General features: G+C 46.8%; 1 protein-coding gene across 1 annotated transcript in view; it reads right to left on the bottom strand.

The window, feature by feature from the left end:
- LOC119164834 (uncharacterized) overlaps nucleotides 1-16570 on the bottom strand; it is a 155105-nt gene extending 138535 nt beyond the window's left edge. The window contains exon 1 of the mRNA XM_037417036.2: nucleotides 16226-16570. Coding sequence (XP_037272933.2) covers nucleotides 16226-16317 — 92 coding nt within the window. The 5' untranslated portion in view covers nucleotides 16318-16570. The remainder of the gene's footprint in view (nucleotides 1-16225) is intronic.
- Between the last annotated feature and the right edge of the window lie 2336 nt (nucleotides 16571-18906).

An 18906-nucleotide genomic window follows, 5' to 3' on the forward strand; every position in this document is an offset into this window, starting at 1 on the left:
GTAAATGAGAAAATGGCTTCTATATAACTGCAATACAAACTAGAGTACACAAAATCTGAGTGAACGTATTATTTGGCAGGGTGATAGTCATCGAAACGGCTTCACTACTTCGTCCCGAGAACGGCGATCACCCGCTTCAGCTTACTCGCCTTGGCGTCACCCACGACTTCGGTCAAGCTTCTTTTTCTTTCTGGTTTTCAGCTCCGTGAAAAGGCCACGATTTTGATATTGGTCGCGGCGGGGATCATTAAAGAAATATTGCCCCAAGAATGAGCATTCTCGGTTTCGTTTTTCAGGAAGGAGATGCCTGCTCGTGTCAATTGACACCGGCAGGGCCGAATTGCTTGAAATATGAAATAATTATCGGATGCTTACGACATATAACAGCGCGAGAAAATACACGGTAGCTATAGAGGCCCCGCAGGAAGTGTGTAATTAATCCCCGCGTATGCAACGCGAGAGCAGCCAAGTCGGTCCAAATGACCCGCAAGCTTGCCTCTCGTAAGCAGCTGCGCAGACAAGCTCAATTGGCATCCGGCCTCGTTATACCTGCCCGTCGCATTCGCACGCTGTATACTACGTCATCGGAATAAACACGCCAGCCCCGGATGACCCTCTCATAATCATATAGTGGTTTTGGGACGTTAAACCCGACATATCAATCAATCAGCCCCGGATGACCGCGTGCAGTAGCGAGGTTTATCGGTCGGCCATTCACTTCCTCTGCAGACAGACACACAATCGCGACTTCCGCCGATTCGTTATTACTATATCGCGCCGCACGTCGTCGCAGACGATTACCGCGCCACGCCAATATGCGGACAGCAATTACAGCGACGTGCGAGCTCCAACCGCCTTTGTCGTGCACGAAAGGATTTTCGAGAGCTGGTCTGCAGACCGACATTTGCTCCAGCGTCTTGCAGAGAATCGTAGCGGCTTATCGAGGTCATTCTGAGTTCGCGACAGGGTGCAGCACTTGTGACAGCTCCTTGGCGAATCGATGCATCTTCTCTGTATTGCCAAGCTTTGTTTGTTTGAGAGAGAGAGAGAGAGAGAGAGAGAGAGAGAGAGAGAGAGAGAGAGAGAGAGAGAGAGAGAGAGAGAGAAGTTTACCAGCTAGAGAAGCGGCCCGTAACAAAATTTGGTTGCTACTCTAATGAAGACCAGTATATCGTGAAGCCACGCAAGGAAGGTACGGGGAACGCTAATTGCTCTGCTTTGAGTTCATTGTACTGTAGCGTATTGTATTGTGCATCCGGAGGTCGCATGTTCGCTTGCTCCATATCGGCGGCAAGTTGTCTTTTCGTCCAATTTGCTATTTTTCGCACCTAGTATACCACAGTTACTGCCATCAACTTAAAGCAGTACAATTAACATTCCCTAGACCTTTCTTCCCTTCATTGTAGGCTGCTTTTCAGGTTTCAGTTACGCTCGTGTAAAACAAAGAAACAATCCCTGTAAAACTTGATTCATTTAATAGTTGCTACTTTGTGTCTATTGCTGTAACCTTTCGTTGCTGCGGCTTGTTTGCTTTTTGATATATGTAAAGGTTATACAGAAGCAGGGCCAACATAAGAGAAGTGATTATGGCGTTAACATTACTTACAGATAGCGAAGCACTGTCCATTCATTCATTCATTCATTCATTCATTCATTCATTCATTCATTCATTCATTCATTCATTCATTATGCAAACCCCGTACCCAACATTATTACATGAAAAAAAAAGAGGGGGTTCACAGCGACTTTCTGATACTGGTACAACCAAAATAATCACGATCTTGGATAAAAAGAAGAAAAAAAAAACAGATCATGGTAACGAAAATATCAGAAACGGGTGGCACATTCTCTGCAATGATTTACCTTTTCAGTTTTTTTCTTTTTTTTTTCATTTCCTTGTCGACATTTCCTTGTCGCCGAATCACCTTTTTTTTTTTTGCAGATAATGTTTATTTTCAGTGAGTTTGGGTTAGCAGTGAGCTGATTCGGAACAAAACAACGGCACAAAATTTGACTAAGCGCGGTGTGTACCTTCGCGTTGTGTCAGCTTAGCCCTGGCCACCTGGCTTTTGCACCCTATTAGATATGATAGCGATGTGCACGGACGAATTGGTTTATGTTAATGGTGGAGACGAGCAGCGCGAAGCACGTAAGTACGCAAATACAGCTAGTATAATAAAAACTGTTAGGGTTTTACGTCTCTGAACTATTATATGGTTGTCAAGGACGCCGTATATATAGCTGGCCGCTCGGGGTTCTTTAACGTGCACCTAATTCAATGCACACGGGCCTCTAGCACTTCACATCCATCTAAATTGCGACCGCCAGGTCCGAGAGAGGCTCGATTCGGCGACCTTCGCGTCGGAAGTCGAGGATCATGACCACTATAGACCACCGCGAGAGGCGGAAATGAGAGGCGAACTGCAAAACTCGGTTTGCCCTCACCCACAGTGATACGTTGTATCGATAGTGAACGTGCTATGCTGCAGCGTATAGAGTGAACGAACTCTAGCCTAGAAAAGCTGTGCACGACTTAATGGGAAAATCTATGAGGTGCCAATGGATGGTTCCCCCGCGGGCGGCGGAGCGGATCGAGTCTATCCGTGGAGAGAGCCACTCCACAAAGGGTTCGGTGTCGGCCGAGACAGAGAGCGTGTCTGGCGGCCGACATCAAACGAGATCGCCGCCGTCGATCCGTCACAGCCCGGCTGTGCTCCTCACTGGCCACAAGGCAAAGGCAACGGCGGTGGTCGGGTGTAGCGTAATTAGCGGTTGCAGCCACTCCGACCTCCTTCTTGCGAGACACGAGGAGGAACACGTGGTCCGAGAGGCTGTTTCAACATGCAGGGCCGGTTTCTGTTTGTCGTGCGGAAGAAGCACGGAAGAAATGATGCGGTCCTTTAATGCAGTTCTCTGAGGATGTTTTCCTTTAATAGCGCAGTAATCGTACAAGGAAGGAAAGTAACGACAGGGACACCTTCCTTGTTCCGCCCTCATTCGTTTAGTGGGCTACAAATGTGAACATTAATTACCGATATGCCTGAGTGTTTGCGCTTTCGAGTTATTAACGCGATAGGGTTAAAGAGCTCGTTTCGCAGAAATTCCGGCATCGGCTGTTGTGAGCGAAAAGGTATCATCTTTGCGTGACTGAGAAATCGAGCATCTTTGCGTGAACGAAAAATCGAGAAAGGTGAAAACGAATACATTTAATCACGAAAGATTGTGGGTCTTAGTGAGGATCGAACCCGGCTCGTTTGCGTGGCCGCAGCTGGGCTATAAAAGAGCGGCACACGCGCACTCTCTCACGGCCTGAGCTTCGTACATGTCTAGTTCTACCTTTCACCGCCGCTAGTTCATGGCACTGCAGCCCATCCCTCGCTAAACCTTGCTAAAACAAAGAAGGTTTAAAACAAATTAAACCAAAAAAGTTCAAAAGAATTTTTTCAAAACCTCCTTAGCTAAGGAGGGTTAATTTTTTTTTTAAACTTTCTTGGTGTTCTACCACACAATCACGCCTCTGCTTGCGAATACAGAGAAAATAAGTTCCCCTGCTTGAAACTGCAGTGAAAGTAACTTTCATGCTGTGTAAACACACGTGTTCTCTATACATGCTTCACAATACAACATGAAATATTGCTGTAATAATGCGTGGTAAAGGCGTACATTGCCATCGGGCGTCAGAACAAGAAATCATCATAATTACTTCATTGTTTGATTCATCGTTTGACACCTATATATGAATGGGACGCACAACAAGAAAGCAGCTACAAACAGCAGTTACGTGCTCCCCCCCCCCCCCTCCCCACTCCACTTGTTTGTAACTGCTTTCTTGTTGTGCGTCCCATTCATATAGTGATCGGAAACAAGCGTATACGCCGCTATCATCGGCAACCCTTTGAGGTAGCTGGACGCGGCGACTGTCTGCCGGCTCAGGAGCTGTAAGTTCCCTCGTTTCTTCGTGTCTGAAGCGGCCACCACTTCTGCAACACATTGCTCCAACATTGTGTTTTTTTTTAGTTTTTTCCCCACTCTCGGAGAACATTTTTGAATCACGACCACCTGACTTGAAGTGTAAGTGAAGCGAGGAATGCACTCCTCTGCTTTATATATATATATATATATATATATATCGCTTTTCAGACGGCGATTATCAAAAGGGACACGCGCCACCACCAGGAGATGACGTCACCATTAACCCCCTTAAAACTAACACGCCAAGGGTGACACGGCGCCTTTGAAAAAAAAGCCCGTCTGAGGCACTTCCACTGCTCACCCCGATTATCCCACTATGGTAACATGAGAACACACATAATTGATTTGTGTGCATGCGAGATTGGATACGAGGCGTATATGTGTCACATGTGAAGTTTTAATAACTCTACGAAGAGCATCGATAGATGGGTTCGTGCGTTGTCATTTTATTTTGTATTCATACAAGTCGAAGATTACAGGGACAATAAAGTAAAAGCCACAAATACACGACCCCTGTTCGGGATCCTGTCAGTAAAACATTGGAATCCGATGAATTTCTGTATGTATGTATGTATGTATGTATGTATGTATGTATGTATGTATGTATGTATGTATGTATGTATGTATGTATGTATGTATGTATGTATGTATGTATGTATGTATGTATGTATGTATGTTTCACAAAGTTGGAATCCCATAGCAGACTTAGCCCTTGTTTGCAATAACGACGTTGGCCTACGCTTTGATACGTGGAAAAAGAACTTATTACGCTTTTTCCTGAAGTAAGTCCACCCTCACGAACGTTTTCAAACTACTAACGACTGCCCGCGTTGTGCGTCTCTACAAAACTGCCCATTTGTTGTCTTTCCTATACTCTTACGCATTATTTTGTTTTGCCTTCCCACCTCACGTGTAGGGTAGTCAACCGAGCACGGGCTTAGTTAACCTCCCTGCTCTTCTCGTTTCTTTCTTGTCTACGTGCGATCGTTCGCTGCTCGGTTGCTGACCCGTATGTTGCGGGTTTGATTCTGGTCGCATATCGATGCAGGCGAAATGCTCGAGGGTTGTGCACTTAGATTTACGTATACACGTTAACGCACGTGACAAAAATTTCCGGAGCCCTCCAATACGGCGTCTCTCATAATCATGGTTTTGAGGCGTAAAACACTGGATATTATTATTATTATTATTATTATTATTAGTAGTAGTAGTAGTAGTAGTAGTAGTAGTAGTAGTAGTAATAGTAGTAGTAGTGGTGGTAGTAGTAGTAGTAGTAGTAGTAGTAGTAGTAGTAGTAGTAGTAGTAGTAGTACCCTCATACGGGTAGGATAGCTAAACGAGCACGTGAGTGGTTAACCTCTCCTAGGTTTCCCTTTCGTTTTTCCCTCTCTCATTTCTTCAGGGGAGCAGAAGCATTCCTTCCACTAAAAAAAAAAAAAAATGACAGCATATCCACGGAGTGAATGATGATCGGTGGGGCGAAGCGTCCGTCCGTCCGTCCGTCCGTCCGTCCGTCCGTCCGTCCGTCTGTCTGTCGGTGGATATGCTGTGCTCGCTACTCCAGAGGGATGGACCGACTGCCCTAGACCATAAGGTGGATGAGCTTGGCCTCGAAAAAAAATGAGGAATGATCGCGGGAGCGATTCCGGCCTGACTCACTGTCCAGATCCGTCGGCGGCGGGCGTCTCTGGCGCTGCGCAGCCGCGACGAATCCCCCGGGCGCCGCTCCAATTTGCCGAGCGGCGGCACACGCCGTCCCTCCTCCGCCGGGGGCACCAACGGCGTGAGCCCGTGGGCCACTTTCCCTCGTCGCGGTCAGGCTCCGACAGAGCCGCATTCCCGGAGGCCAAGAAGGCCAATTTTAGCAGCTGCCGCACGCGCGACAAACTTGCCTGCCGGGTTCACTGACATACGTAGCTGAACGCGACACGAGCAGCGACCCGGCTGGCCGACGTCCATCTCTGTTTGTTGGCGCGACCGGACGCCGCCCCAAACAGCTGACACGAACGTCGTGCAGCTTGCGCCGCTGCTGTAAAACGCCGACGTCGCTTTTCGCTGGCGACGGCAAGGCCGGAAACGTCACTCCGTCCTGCGGGGAAGGCGCGGTCCCTCCGAATTCAGAACGCGCGCCGCTCTCTCGGCGTGAGCTATAACGCCAGTTGTTTTCACAGCACCGCTTCGTTGCAGCTCCCTGTCTCTTCCTTGGACTCGGTGATAATTAACGTTCGCGCTACTCCGGCTTCTCGCGCGTCATTGGCGTCGACGGGAGCAGGAGTAGGAGAAGAGCTTGTACTGCACGTGAAGTGAGAACGCGAAGGGGACACTATTTTAGGTGGGAAAAAAGACACAGTATCGTACTTGACTCGTGCCACTACCCATCTCGCTACGACGTGAGCTTATGCAAAGTCTCTCCGCAAGAATTGGGTTCTACATGACCACCTCCGACCTCGACGATCACCCAAGTCTGGTCGCGAGAGCCCAGCACGCGGCCATGTAGCTCAAGACAGGGCACGCAGACACAAGAGTTACAAATTCCAAGTTAGACACATCGTTCGTGTTGTAATGACTTCTTTCTTGCGTCCGCGTTTGCACTCCCGGTCTTTTGGGCATGAATACTAGCTAATATACGTCAACGCTGTTTTTTTATATTCTAAACCTGCAATAACAGTTTTTCTCCTGAGCTCTCTTCTCAAATGAAGATAGTCATTCTCTCTCTCTCTCTATCTCTCTCTCTCTTTCTCTCTACATGACGCATGAAAAAGGCTATCACAGATAATCGAAAGTAAGCGAAATGTCGCCGTTCATTCAGTACGCAGTTTGTGTATTACTGTATACATCAGCGTATTCTAGCTTATATAAAGAATCGTGTTCTCGCAGTAATGATTGCGCACCATCTCTATCTATATAGGAGCGATTGCCACAGCTGCAGTCCCCGGTAGCGGCTAAGTTCGGCGGCGCACGTATGGGAGACGCGTGAGAGCTGCGCGATACGCACATCAGCTGACGTTGATCTTTCTCTCTCTTTTTTTTCTTTTTTTTTTCTCAATACGCCGAAGATGCACGGGCGCCCCGCCAAACAGCTGACGCTCGCGCTGACCGAAGTGCCAACTGGCTTCCCAGAGAAATGTCGCTATCCGCACCGGCTGTGTCGTTGCAGACACTGTGTTACTTGCATCCGCGGCGTCTATGCCGTGCGCAGCCGAACTGAACAAAAGGTTTACGCGACAACTGACAGCCCGGGCGCACGATCTCGCGCGTGCGCAAACACACACACGCACTCGCTCATTTAACTCCAACAATTCATTATGTGGGAGGTAACTTTATGTGGGAGGTAAAATTATGTGGGAGGCAACTTATACAGCGTCTCTCTCAAGTCGTGACAGGTAGATTACCACTATCCCCCAAGAGGAAGGTGTATAACAGCTGTATCTTGCCGGTACTTAGCTACGGAGCAGAAACCTGGAGACTTACAGAGATGGTTCAGCTTAAATTGAGGACGACGCAGCGAGCGATGAAAATAAAAATGGTAGGTGTAACCTTAAGAGACAAGAAGAGAGCAGAGTGGATCAGGGAACAAACGGGGGTTAAGGATATCATAGTTGAAATAAAGAAGAGGAAATGGGCATGGGCCGGGCATGTAGCGCGTAGACAGGATAACCGCTGGTCATTAAGGGTAACTAACTGGATTCCCAGAGAAGGGAAGCGGGTTAAGGGGAGACAGAAGGTTAGGTGGGCAGATGAGATTAAGAAGTTTGCGGGTATAAATTGGCAGCAGCAAGCACAGGACCGGGCTAACTGGCGGAACATGGGAGAGGCCTTTGCCCTGCAGTTGACGTAGTCAGGCTGATGATGATGATGAACTCATTATGATTAGTTACAGCCTATCGGACATAATAGTAAATGGCAAAAGCTGCTTGATTTAAAGCGAGAAGAACTTGTTGCTATGACTCTTTCAGACATGATGATGGTTAGAATAATAACCAAAATAAACCTTAAGTTGAAAAAAAAAGAAACAAATGCACGTACACAACAAAAGGCGTTGGACAGATTGTTTATAGAGTGGTTGTTATCATCTGGCATGCTAGAACCGTCCTGCTATCTGCAAGACATCTTGGAGACAGAATACGAGAGGCCACACGCGCTGACCCAGATTCCGCCAGCTTATACAGCGTCGCCCTTATCAGCGGTTTTTGTTGCATTCCCGCCTTGGCAAGAAAGTGCTGCCGGAACTGTAAACGCCTCTTATCAACCGCCTTCGGACTTCAATATATATTTTCTTTTGCATCTTCAATCCAGCGCAGTTGTATAGGTCCTTAGTTATTTTAGTATACAGGGCCCTAGTTTCGCAGTATGGGTCTCTCCTCCTCCCTACTTTCCTTCCTTCATTTTTTCCTTCCTCCTTTCTTAGATGGCAATACAGCACAATGCTATCATTTCCTTTCACTGCCGTTCTTGGCAGCAACTGGAATGTTGCGAACCTGCAAACACTTATTTTTTGTGTAGGCTTCATATTTAAGTCATCAGACAAAACCAGCACCGTCGTACACGTGAACGAAGCATATCTCTTCTCATTTTTGCAGTAATTAAACACGCTTTTTCTAGCACATACAGGGGACTAAGATGCATGCAACATGATATCACGTACGTCATGCCATATAATGTATCGCATACAATACACAGGGCTTCTAGTTATGTCTCCTGCGTTGCGGTACACTTGATGGTGCGGCGCCGTCAACTCGCCCAACAGCAACCAATATTGTAATGTATAGCACGCCGGGTTGCCATGTTAATAAGTCTTCATATATTATCAACACACGGTATTCAAGGCGCACTTTATCAAGGTTGTTTTTTTACTGAAACCACACGATTACGCGATTTCCGTACGATTCTTCATTCACGATAAACTCGCATCCGGGATCAGTGTTTTAACTTAATTGTTGATTCCTTTCTCTCGCATTCTCGGTATGATCTCCTCCGAGTAGATTTGGAAATAGTATACGATCAATGTTCACTGAGTGCCAGAAGTGTACTTCCAGAACTGCGTAGGAGAAAAAAGAAACAAAGAAGGCTGTATTGTCGCAGGTCACGCAAGAACAGCCGGGGCGCCGTTACCTCTTTCTTTCTGGCCACGCCCCTTTCATATTGGCCCATGAAGGAAACCTGCACTGACGCGATGTACTCTCCCATGGCGAGCTTTCGGCTTCAGCCGTCTGTGTTGAAGTGGATCGCGTATTCGCGCTGATCGATTTGACTTCCCGTGCGTGCCAAAAATGAACCAGTGACACTGTTATGGAAACGCAGTACCATCAGCCCTGTTTAAGAAAACGGCTCGTTCGATTGGCGGTACACTTAGCATCGACGGAAGCGAAAGAAACAAGGAATAATGGAAAGAGGAAACAAATCATTATCTGCCAGGTGGCTCTTTTAGTTGAAGTAATTACATTCAGCCGATAACAATCAAAGCATTAGAACTTTGTAAGTAACAACCGCAAGTGAACGAGAGAGAGAGAGAGAGAGATTGACTGATGATTTCAGGGGTTTAACGTCCCGAAACCACGATATGATTATGAGAGACGCCGTAGTGGAGGGCTCCGAAAATTTCGACCACCTGGGGTTCTTTAACGTGCACCCAAATCTGAGTACACGGGCCTACATTTCCGCCTCCATCGGAAATGCAGCCGCCGCAGCCTGGATACGATCCCGCGACCTGCGGGTCAGCAGCCGAGTACCTTAGCCACTATACCACCGTGGCGGGGCAGAGAGAGAGAAAGAGAAAAACTTGCACGGTGATGTGCAACGACTGTATCTGAGCTGCTGCGTGAACGATTGTCGAAAGCTTCATCAGTTTTCCAGAAGCGCCGGTTATTACTGGGAAAGTTTAACATCCACGTTGACTCCCAAGATACACCGAGTTGTTGTGCGAACGTGTCGCAGCGACATTGTAAAGAATAATCAAGCGAAGCAGTATTTTGAGTCTGTATCGCCAGTCTAAACTCGCCTGTTCATACTACCCACCACCACCACCACCACCACCACCACCACCACCACAAGTTGAACGTTAATGAGAACACTTTATTTGGGTTCTGGTGTGTGTTGTGTCGAGTCAAACATTAAGATTAGTGTAGGTGTAACACGCTCGAACTGTTTTTGTTTGCTTCATGTATAAATAATCTATCAGCCAGACTTGTTTTTTTTTTTCACAACACAGCGAAAAGTAATACCGAGTGTTGCACAACACGGTGACACTTTCTGAACACACACGCACGCACGCACACAGGAACCCCCCCTCCCCACACACACACAGGTGGTCATTTCTCACCTGTTCAAAAATCGCTATCTCGTGGCGTTTTTATGCATCGCTTTTTTTTATATGTTTCTTATTTTTACGCAAACATATATTCAGTTGGTTTAGCTACATGTGGCGCTTTAAAGTAAGCCGAAAACATCTTTTCGTGAGTTTTTCTTTTTCCTTTTTTTTTTCAGACAATACATTCAGATCACCAACTACACGACCCGCAGGCCTTTCGCTGCCATGTGAAACAGCGGGAACAACCAGGCAGCGGCATGTATTCATAGCGTACCGCACTGATTCCGACGCCGTACCCTTCCGGATTGCCCCACTTCCGGTTCCTTTGAAACCCACTCTTCCGCGCATACGCGGTAAAAGGCCAGGCGGGCCGGAATATATGCGCGGCAGTGAACTTGTTTGTCCACTGCGACGTTTCCCGACTGTCAAGCTATACTGTCCTTCCATACACGCACAATGCGACTCTGCGGCCTAGTTTCAGTTTCGGCTAGCCAAATGTGAAACGCGTCGCCGGTGTTGCTTCAATTCTAAAACCTTGGTTCTTGTTGTACATGTCTAGATCAGTAAATCGTCATGGGCGCAGCCAAGATTTGTTTTCCGTCCAAGAGTGAGTGTCTTTGCATGTGTGCTCTAGTAAAGCGAAAACTATTGAACACGCCAAATACGAGACTGCAATTACGTTTATTTACTTAATTTTTATCTTGACAACGAAGTGGAAGGAAGAAGCCCGTATTGAATTTTTATTTCAACAAAACACAAACACACATGTGTGTGTGTGCGCAAGATCACTTGCGGAAGCGTTTGCTGATGTTCAAGAATTTTTCATCTGCCCACTGGCTATTGTAATACGAACGAGTCAGTGCTGACTGATCTTAGCGACGGACTTTCGTTCGTACTCTCATTTCATTTATTTTTTCCTGCTTTTACTGTCCCCCTTCCCTTTTCTTATTCGAACATATCTTATTTTACGAGCACGGAAGCTTGGGCGAGGATGTACGTATGACATTACGGAATAAAAACACAGCGCCGAATACAGGTTCATACGGAAAAAGAGAGTGAACACAAGGAGCGCTGATCTTTCCATTATTTTTTACGGTCCTTACCTTGTTCTCCAACACAGGGTAATCAGCCGGTCTATGATCTAGCTTACCCCCCTCCCCCGTCGTTCAACTTATTTGTTCCTTCCCTATAGTGCCAACAAAAAAAAAATCGTTTAGTTTCTATTTTTTTTTCCTAGCACGCTAAACGAAGGCGTTATTTGTGCGTGCGCACTTAATGTAGGCCCCAAAGATTTTTTTTTGCAACCACGTAATTATCAACGTAGGAAGAGTGTTTTTGCGTTATTGCTTGCGACAGCTATTCAGCTTTGCAATTCTCGGTTCGCGCCTAATTTCTTTGTGAGCCTACATATCTGCACGAACTGTAGAATACTCGGGAAACTTGGGAGTGTCGCGTCGTCTTTCCTCCGGCACTCGTGTCTACTTTTATGTGAAACATCAAAGAACGCCACAAGAGCTAATTGCATTTTCGAGACCGCAAAAACAAATTCGCTTCTGTCACACAGCGGTTCGCTATACTCGTGAAGGTCAACTTCCGTACACAGATTTAGGGAATTTATTGCACAGCTGTGCATTGACATTAGGTTGCTATAATAATATTTATCTTCCACTTTCTTGCTTTCTTGCCTGTTTTCAAACAATTCTCTATTTCTTTCTTTTTTTTTTTGCTTTCCATCCCTCTTACGTGGTGTATCAGAGGCCTGTAAGTAATCAAGTCAATAAAATAAATAAATAAATAAATAAATAAACTCGACGACTCATTAGCTCATACAGGTACAGAAATGTCGGATGAGCATAACAATACCACTGCCGCTGGAATATGTTAAACACAGAGTACTTATTTTTCTTTTGTATACATTGCTAATTTTGCATAACGTTTTTGCAATATTGTGCTGTTTTGTGTAAGGCTCCTATAGTTTGTTATCAATATTGTACTGTCGTTTGTAAAACGTTATGATCAGTGGGCGTCGTCAGGACCTTATGTCTACTTACCGCTATGCACTTTGTATTGATGATAAAAATAAAAAAAAACTGAACATAACAGTGTTCCGATTATTCAAAGTCCGCGTAACGGAAAGCTAAGCGCCCTCTATACTGCAGTATTTATGAATGATCGTTATGCTAAGCTAAAGATGGGATTTTAGTAGTCGTTTTTGTTGCTCATTGACGGAAGCACTTGAAAAGTCACCGCCTTTTGAATAACACACACTGGTTGCCGCAGGGTTTCAGCAAAACATGTGTTCCTCTGCGTGCGTTGGGCTTCGCAGTGTATGTTATACATGGAAGCCCTCCGAGCTCGTGCATTTCGGGTTGATGAGTGGCGGCCCTTCAATGCAAGGGGCAGTCTTGAGGATTCCCTGCTCAAGGTAACTTGATTTTTCCGTCGAGAGCAACGGCATAGGCTATAGTAGCGTACGATTTTTTTTTTTACTCTGTATAACAGAGAACCATGTTGTGGAGAGGCTGAAGCTGAACTTGCGGCATCATATCAGTATTACATCAACAAGAAAAGTACCCATAATGACATAAAACAAATTATGAAAATAGAAGGTTACACAGAAACATAAAACGAAAGAGCAAATGTAACATTTACTCTATTAGTGGCATGGCAAATTCTTTTTGAGTTTGAGGAGGTTGGGTTTTTCCTGGCTAGGTCAATGTATAGTTTATACAGTATTTAATTACGTTACCTGCAGCCGCGGTGATGTACATATGTTAAGGTGCTTCACATGCTGACCCAAAGGTAACGGGATCATATCCCGTCCGTGGCGGCCGCACTTCGATGCAGGAAAAATCTAAAGGCGCGTGCACTTTGGTTTAGGTGCACGTTGAAGAAACCGAGGTGGGCGAAATATCCGGAGCCCTCCACCCAGAGTTTCCATCCTAAGAATCATATATTACCCTTACTGCGTCGAGATCTGGATAAAAAAACACTCGAAAAACTGATTCCACAAAAATGTGTGCAAATGAAGAAGTCGAGCATGCCTAGAGATACAGCTCATTCCTTCCGTCGTCCTTATCTGCCTTTGTCCGAACTCTCACAATCGACACTGCTGCGCACAGCGGAAATTTTAGTCGTTCAGTGTTTCACTTGAGACGTAATCATGGGAAACGGGCGCTGACGACACCGGTATGCAGCAGATAAGCGCCGCTGTGTCTCCTCCGCGTCTCGTATCTGTGAATGCCTAAGCACTTCTATGCAGAGTAGGCGAGAGAAAATGGGCACGTGTCACACAACGGGTAAATCACTTGCCCCTAGAAATGAAGGTGGCAACAATTAGCCCGACAAATAAGCTACGACGTTAGCGGAGCTGAAACACCATTTCCTACATTTTGTAGGGAACTGAAACTGGACACACCGTTCGTAGGGAAGCGGTTTAAAACGATTCGAAGGCGTTCCCGATTTTCATAAGATCAATAGCATCGGGGAACACACCAGTGTGCACATTCAAAACCGAATAAATAGTGTGAAAAAAAATGGCGACACAGAACGTTTAATTTCGGCCTATGCTTAGTTTCGGCATATGTAAAGGACGACACTGTAGGACAGTTCAAAAAAAAATGTTTGCGAATGGTTCGACGGACAGAGATGATGGCAAGGGCCAGCGGAGAACTGGAATAGGAGCCCAACCATTTGCAGTGCCCCGCGGTATGCGCAAATAAAGTTTTTCTCGCTCTTCCGAACGCGTCTATCAATAAAACAAATAAAGTTTCCCAAAGCACAGACATGTGTGTTGATGAAGCTTTCATGCCACACTCGGTATACACTTGATTCAGTGATTAAGATAAGAACGTGTGGGGCGATAGCAGGCTTATGTTTCACGGTAATAAAAAAAAGGAAACAGACACCTTAATCAATGAAGCCGTCATGACACCTTCTCGAAGATAACGTGCCCGAGCACATCGGCATCTGCGCAGTTCAGACAGCGATGTACGGGAGCAAGCTCTGGCGCGGTATCGATCGACCGGCGTCGCCATGTTGTCTCGCGGGTCGTGCGGGGAAGCCCTCCTGCGAGCAGCGGCGTCATTTCCTCCATCGCGGGAGGATGCGGAGCACGAGAGTGCGGCTGCAACCGCGGATCAGGAGAGGAGAACGCACCGGCTCCCCCCTTTTTTTGTGCGTGTGTGCTTTGGTGCCTCACTACGTGTCGGAGAGGTTGGAACGGGGCAGATGTTGTGACCCCTGTACGCCGATAAGGCGCCTGTGGCTGCTGATGACGCAGGACCTCTCCGGCTTTGCAGCGAAGCCGAACCGGTGGTTGGAAGGCGCGTTACAAACACGCAAACCTTCGCACATTTAACTTCGAGCACAAATAGACGACGCAGGGCGAAGAAGGGAAACACGCATCACCCCACGTCGTTTAAACGCGCTCAAAGTTTTTGTGTCAGAATGGTAGACCAACTAGCCAACACGGCTATCCTGTTTTTTAAACCTTCTTTTCCTCAGGCACGCAGTTGCCTGGGCGACCGTGGTTACTCGTGTTCCGTAGGAAGTACGAAACTGACGGAAGCGTGTGCTTAGTGAACGACCTTGGCGGAGTTAAAGCCCTGCAGATACGCCGCAAAATGCCAACGACAGACCACAGAAACAAGATGCTCAATTCAAGTTCGTTTTTTGGGGTATAAATGTGGTGCTCATCACAGCTCATTATATACAACAGCACACAACACCCTGCTCTTTAGGGAGTGTTATGGCTCTACAGTATAAACAAAGAGAAACAAAGAGGTGATCACGAAAGCATGACAAACGCTTCTACTGTCGACACCCAAATGAAAAAATATTATATTCGGCTTGTTTGTAGGACGCGGTAGCCAAAAGCAGTCGGTGAGATGGCTCGAAAAATGGACTTCGGACCATTCGTTCACCGTTCACTCTGTAAAAGCCTCTTACGATAAACTATTATCAATGCAACGAGCACGATGCATTAGAGAGCATTGCCCGTAGCTCGAAAACCAGCGAGCACTCGTGTTCAAGGTCTCTTGAGCTTTACTGCGCATCCACAAATTTTACGCTTCTGAACGCAGGATGACTGATGCCATAAATTGTGCTACACAATGCGACGCGCAAGTCGCACTGACGCGAATGTTCGGAGGTATCCAAATAACAAGCAAACTGACGCGCTTTCCCGCCCGTATTCAACAACGTACGCGAGTACTTTTGCCTGCGTGAAAGCTGCCGTCGACAGTTGCTCTCTCTCTCTCTCTCTCTCTGGAGAGAGAGAGAGACAGCCCCTGTTCCTGAATGATGGGCCAGCTGGCCTTCTCTGCCCTACCGACATGCGCGTGTTGTGCTCGTCGCATGTAATAAATAAGGCGACGCACTCACTTTTTTTCTCTCTTACACAGAGGTTTGCGCCGGGTTCTCGAGGTGTACCGACAGTACGTCCTCCATTAGCACCTGACTGTTTACAAAGTAAAGTTTATGGAATGAACATTTATCCTTTTCAATCGATGGTGAAAGAGATGTTTCGTTCACTTTGTCCGCTCTGGTTTAGAGCACTTGAGTACGTTTACGAGAATTGGGTTTAGTTTCTTCGGAGTGCAAACGAGCAAGTCCACACAAGATCTCTTGGGGTAGACGAGACCTGCAAGTAATTATTATCCAACCATGGTAGGCCAGTAGACGGGCCACTCATTGTGAAAGTCTTCGTTGATTGTTGTTGCGGTTAGTGAGCGTAAACTCATCTGGTACTTTAGTGAGAAGAAGCGTCTGTCGAGTGTCTAAGCATATTTTTTTGGACTAGACTGCACTGACAATTACCTAGGTCACAGATCAGCGGACGCACTTCCCAGTGTGAAATACTTTGTCGATTGTTGTTGCGCACAGTTACTGCATGTGTGTTCGCCACTATAGCTGGAGGGTATAAGTGCCGACGCGGCGACGCACCGTTTGAGGTTGCCGCTGGTCCGGCTCGCTGCGCGCGGCGGCGCCGCCGGTTCCTGCTGATCCTGCGCCATGGAGGCGGGCTCCGGAGTCATGGCCGGACTGCCGCCGTCGCTGCTGTCCGCAGCATCACCGCGCCGCACGGCAGCCCGCTGGCCACTGGACGCTGAAGCCACGGGGCGCCCCAGATCTGTGTGCGCTGGCGACGCCGCGAACGACACCACGCGCACGCCGCTTAACGCCCGGCCACACCACACGCGCACCAACTCGGCAGAGAGGAAAAACTCCGCAACCGCGCACCTGGGAGCGAGCCAGCCGCTGCTGCTGCAGCCGACGACGTCGCCAGCCGGCTCGACCTCGTCGACCGCCCGGCGGCGCTACCGCTGCCGCGCACGCAGGATTGCGCATGCGCTATCGCTTCGCCATCTGGAGGATCGCGTTGGAAGCTTGAGGAGGAGCGTGTAGACCTTTTCGAGGAAGAAGCGAAGAGGAAGGGGTGTGATGAAGTAGCAGCGTCGCTGAATTCTGTTTCTTTTTCTTTTTCTGGCGCCCAACGTAGGATTTTTTTTTTTTATTGTGTTTCCAGCTCTCCCTCTCTGCGGCGCGTCTAACGCATGCGTGCGCACGGTTCGATGGTTGACCCAGAAGAGACGACTTTGCTATGACGTCATTTAGGGAGGACACTGGAAAGAGAGAACTGCTCTGGCTAAGGGGGGGAAAGAAATAACTCTGACTGCCCGGCAAGAAACGAATAGCTTCCGCGTGGTCGGTGCAGTGGTCGTTGTTGTATCGATGCGTTTGATCTTGTTACCCAACCTCATATTCTCGACTTTTCTTTCCATTTTTTTGTTGTTGTTGGGAATTAGAGTTGTTAAAAGGTGCCAGCCGAAAGCAAAAGTCATGCTTTGAAACACCATTTCTTTATACTGTTATGCCTTTTCACAAACCTACATGAAAAAGAAAAGGGAGAAAACCTGGCTTCTTGTCGAAAATCTGCTTTCTTTGGTGCCTTGGGGATTTCACGAAAGTAAGTGTTTTCGTGCGTATTCTGAGCTTCGCCAAAAAATGTATACGCCTCGCTCAAATGCTCCAATTCGATGTCATTCCTTTTGTTTGTTTGTTTTTCTTTCTCGTGGAAAGAAGACTAATGCTTTGCACAAATAACTGCATGATTAGGAAAACTATGAAAAAAAAAATGCTGTCGCCGAGTGCTTGTCCTTTGGATAATAGGATAGCCTGATGACTTCAGGAATGCGCCGCTTCAGCATTCATAAGTTCTTTCAACGCTCTTCGCGGGTGCTCGTTATGCTCTAAATTTGAGTGGCACTCTGGCAGACACCGCTAGAAGCCGAATGAAATGCTGTTTATAGACAACTTGCATATAAGTGAAGAAAAGAAAAGAGATAAAAACTACGTAATGATAGTCTTTGTTGTGGTCTAATGTCCCAAAACCACCACATAAAGAATTCATATCAACTAATTATTTATATTATTTTCCAGTTGCGTACCTATTATTTGTATAATATTTTAATTATGCCAAGTTATTCAGTGGATAACTGTGCGTGGTCTGATTGTAATCTTGTTTCACTCCCGCATGGGTCCGAGGAGGGCCTGCAGCATTTGCAAATAAAATAAATAAATAAATAAAAATATTTATGAGGGATGTTGTAGTGGAGGGCCCTGGAAGTTTTGGACCAACAGGGGTTCTTTCACGTGCACCTATATCTAAGCGCACGGACCTCGGGTATTTTCGTTTCCATCGAAAACGCAGCCACCGTGGCCGAAATTCGATTCTGTGACTTGCAGGCATCCACAACCAAGCGCGTTATTGTATTTATAGAGGGGCACAATTCCGTTGTCTCCAAGATATTCAAGATGTCCCCGCTGCTTCTAATGGCAACAAATCCAGTTGATTACGTCACTGCTGCACCCTATGACATTTGCCGAACGCAATCAATGACCCGAGAACGCCAACGAAGGCGCCGTACAGGAAGCATTTATAGCACAACAACGCCGCGCCCTCCACACGGCTATTGATCCTCAGGGCGCCGTTGGATTAGGAAGGCTTAGGAGCTAATCTTGGCATAACTGTGAAGACAGCGGAGCATCAACTTCGCATAAAAACAATATAAATTTAGCTATTGTTCTGAGCTAGTATTCTGTGAAAAACCATTTTTTTTGTAATAGCTTGTTGTATTTCATCTTTCATTTTATTTTATTTACCACTTCAAAGAGCAGAGGACATTGGAAGAAAAAGCTTAGGAGACTATGCTTCACAGCTTGATACAATCCAGCATCACGCAGTCGCAGTACAAAAAAAATGTGCAAAATATGAAAACATTCATTACAGACACAGGGTCATCAACATCTTAGTATACATACTGGTATAAAGAGCACCATTGCGCTGTCTCTGGTGTCACTTGTGGAGAGCTCCACGCTCTTGGGTGAACGGACACAGTTGACACGGTCGAAACGAACCGAAACAACACACATTCATTTAACTGCTTTTGCAACGACGTTATGGTCAGCCGAACTATATACATTAAGTGTGATCAACGCGCTGAGCAACCTTACACAATGTTACACAACACTCAACAACATGGCAAGCACAAGAACAGACACGAGGCAGCTTCGCCAACGCTTGACTCTCTATGAGGGCCCCCGGCAGACGACCTGCGGTGTTG

The sequence above is a fragment of the Rhipicephalus microplus genome, chromosome 9, assembly GCF_043290135.1.
Source record: "Rhipicephalus microplus isolate Deutch F79 chromosome 9, USDA_Rmic, whole genome shotgun sequence".
Taxonomy (NCBI): domain Eukaryota; kingdom Metazoa; phylum Arthropoda; class Arachnida; order Ixodida; family Ixodidae; genus Rhipicephalus; species Rhipicephalus microplus.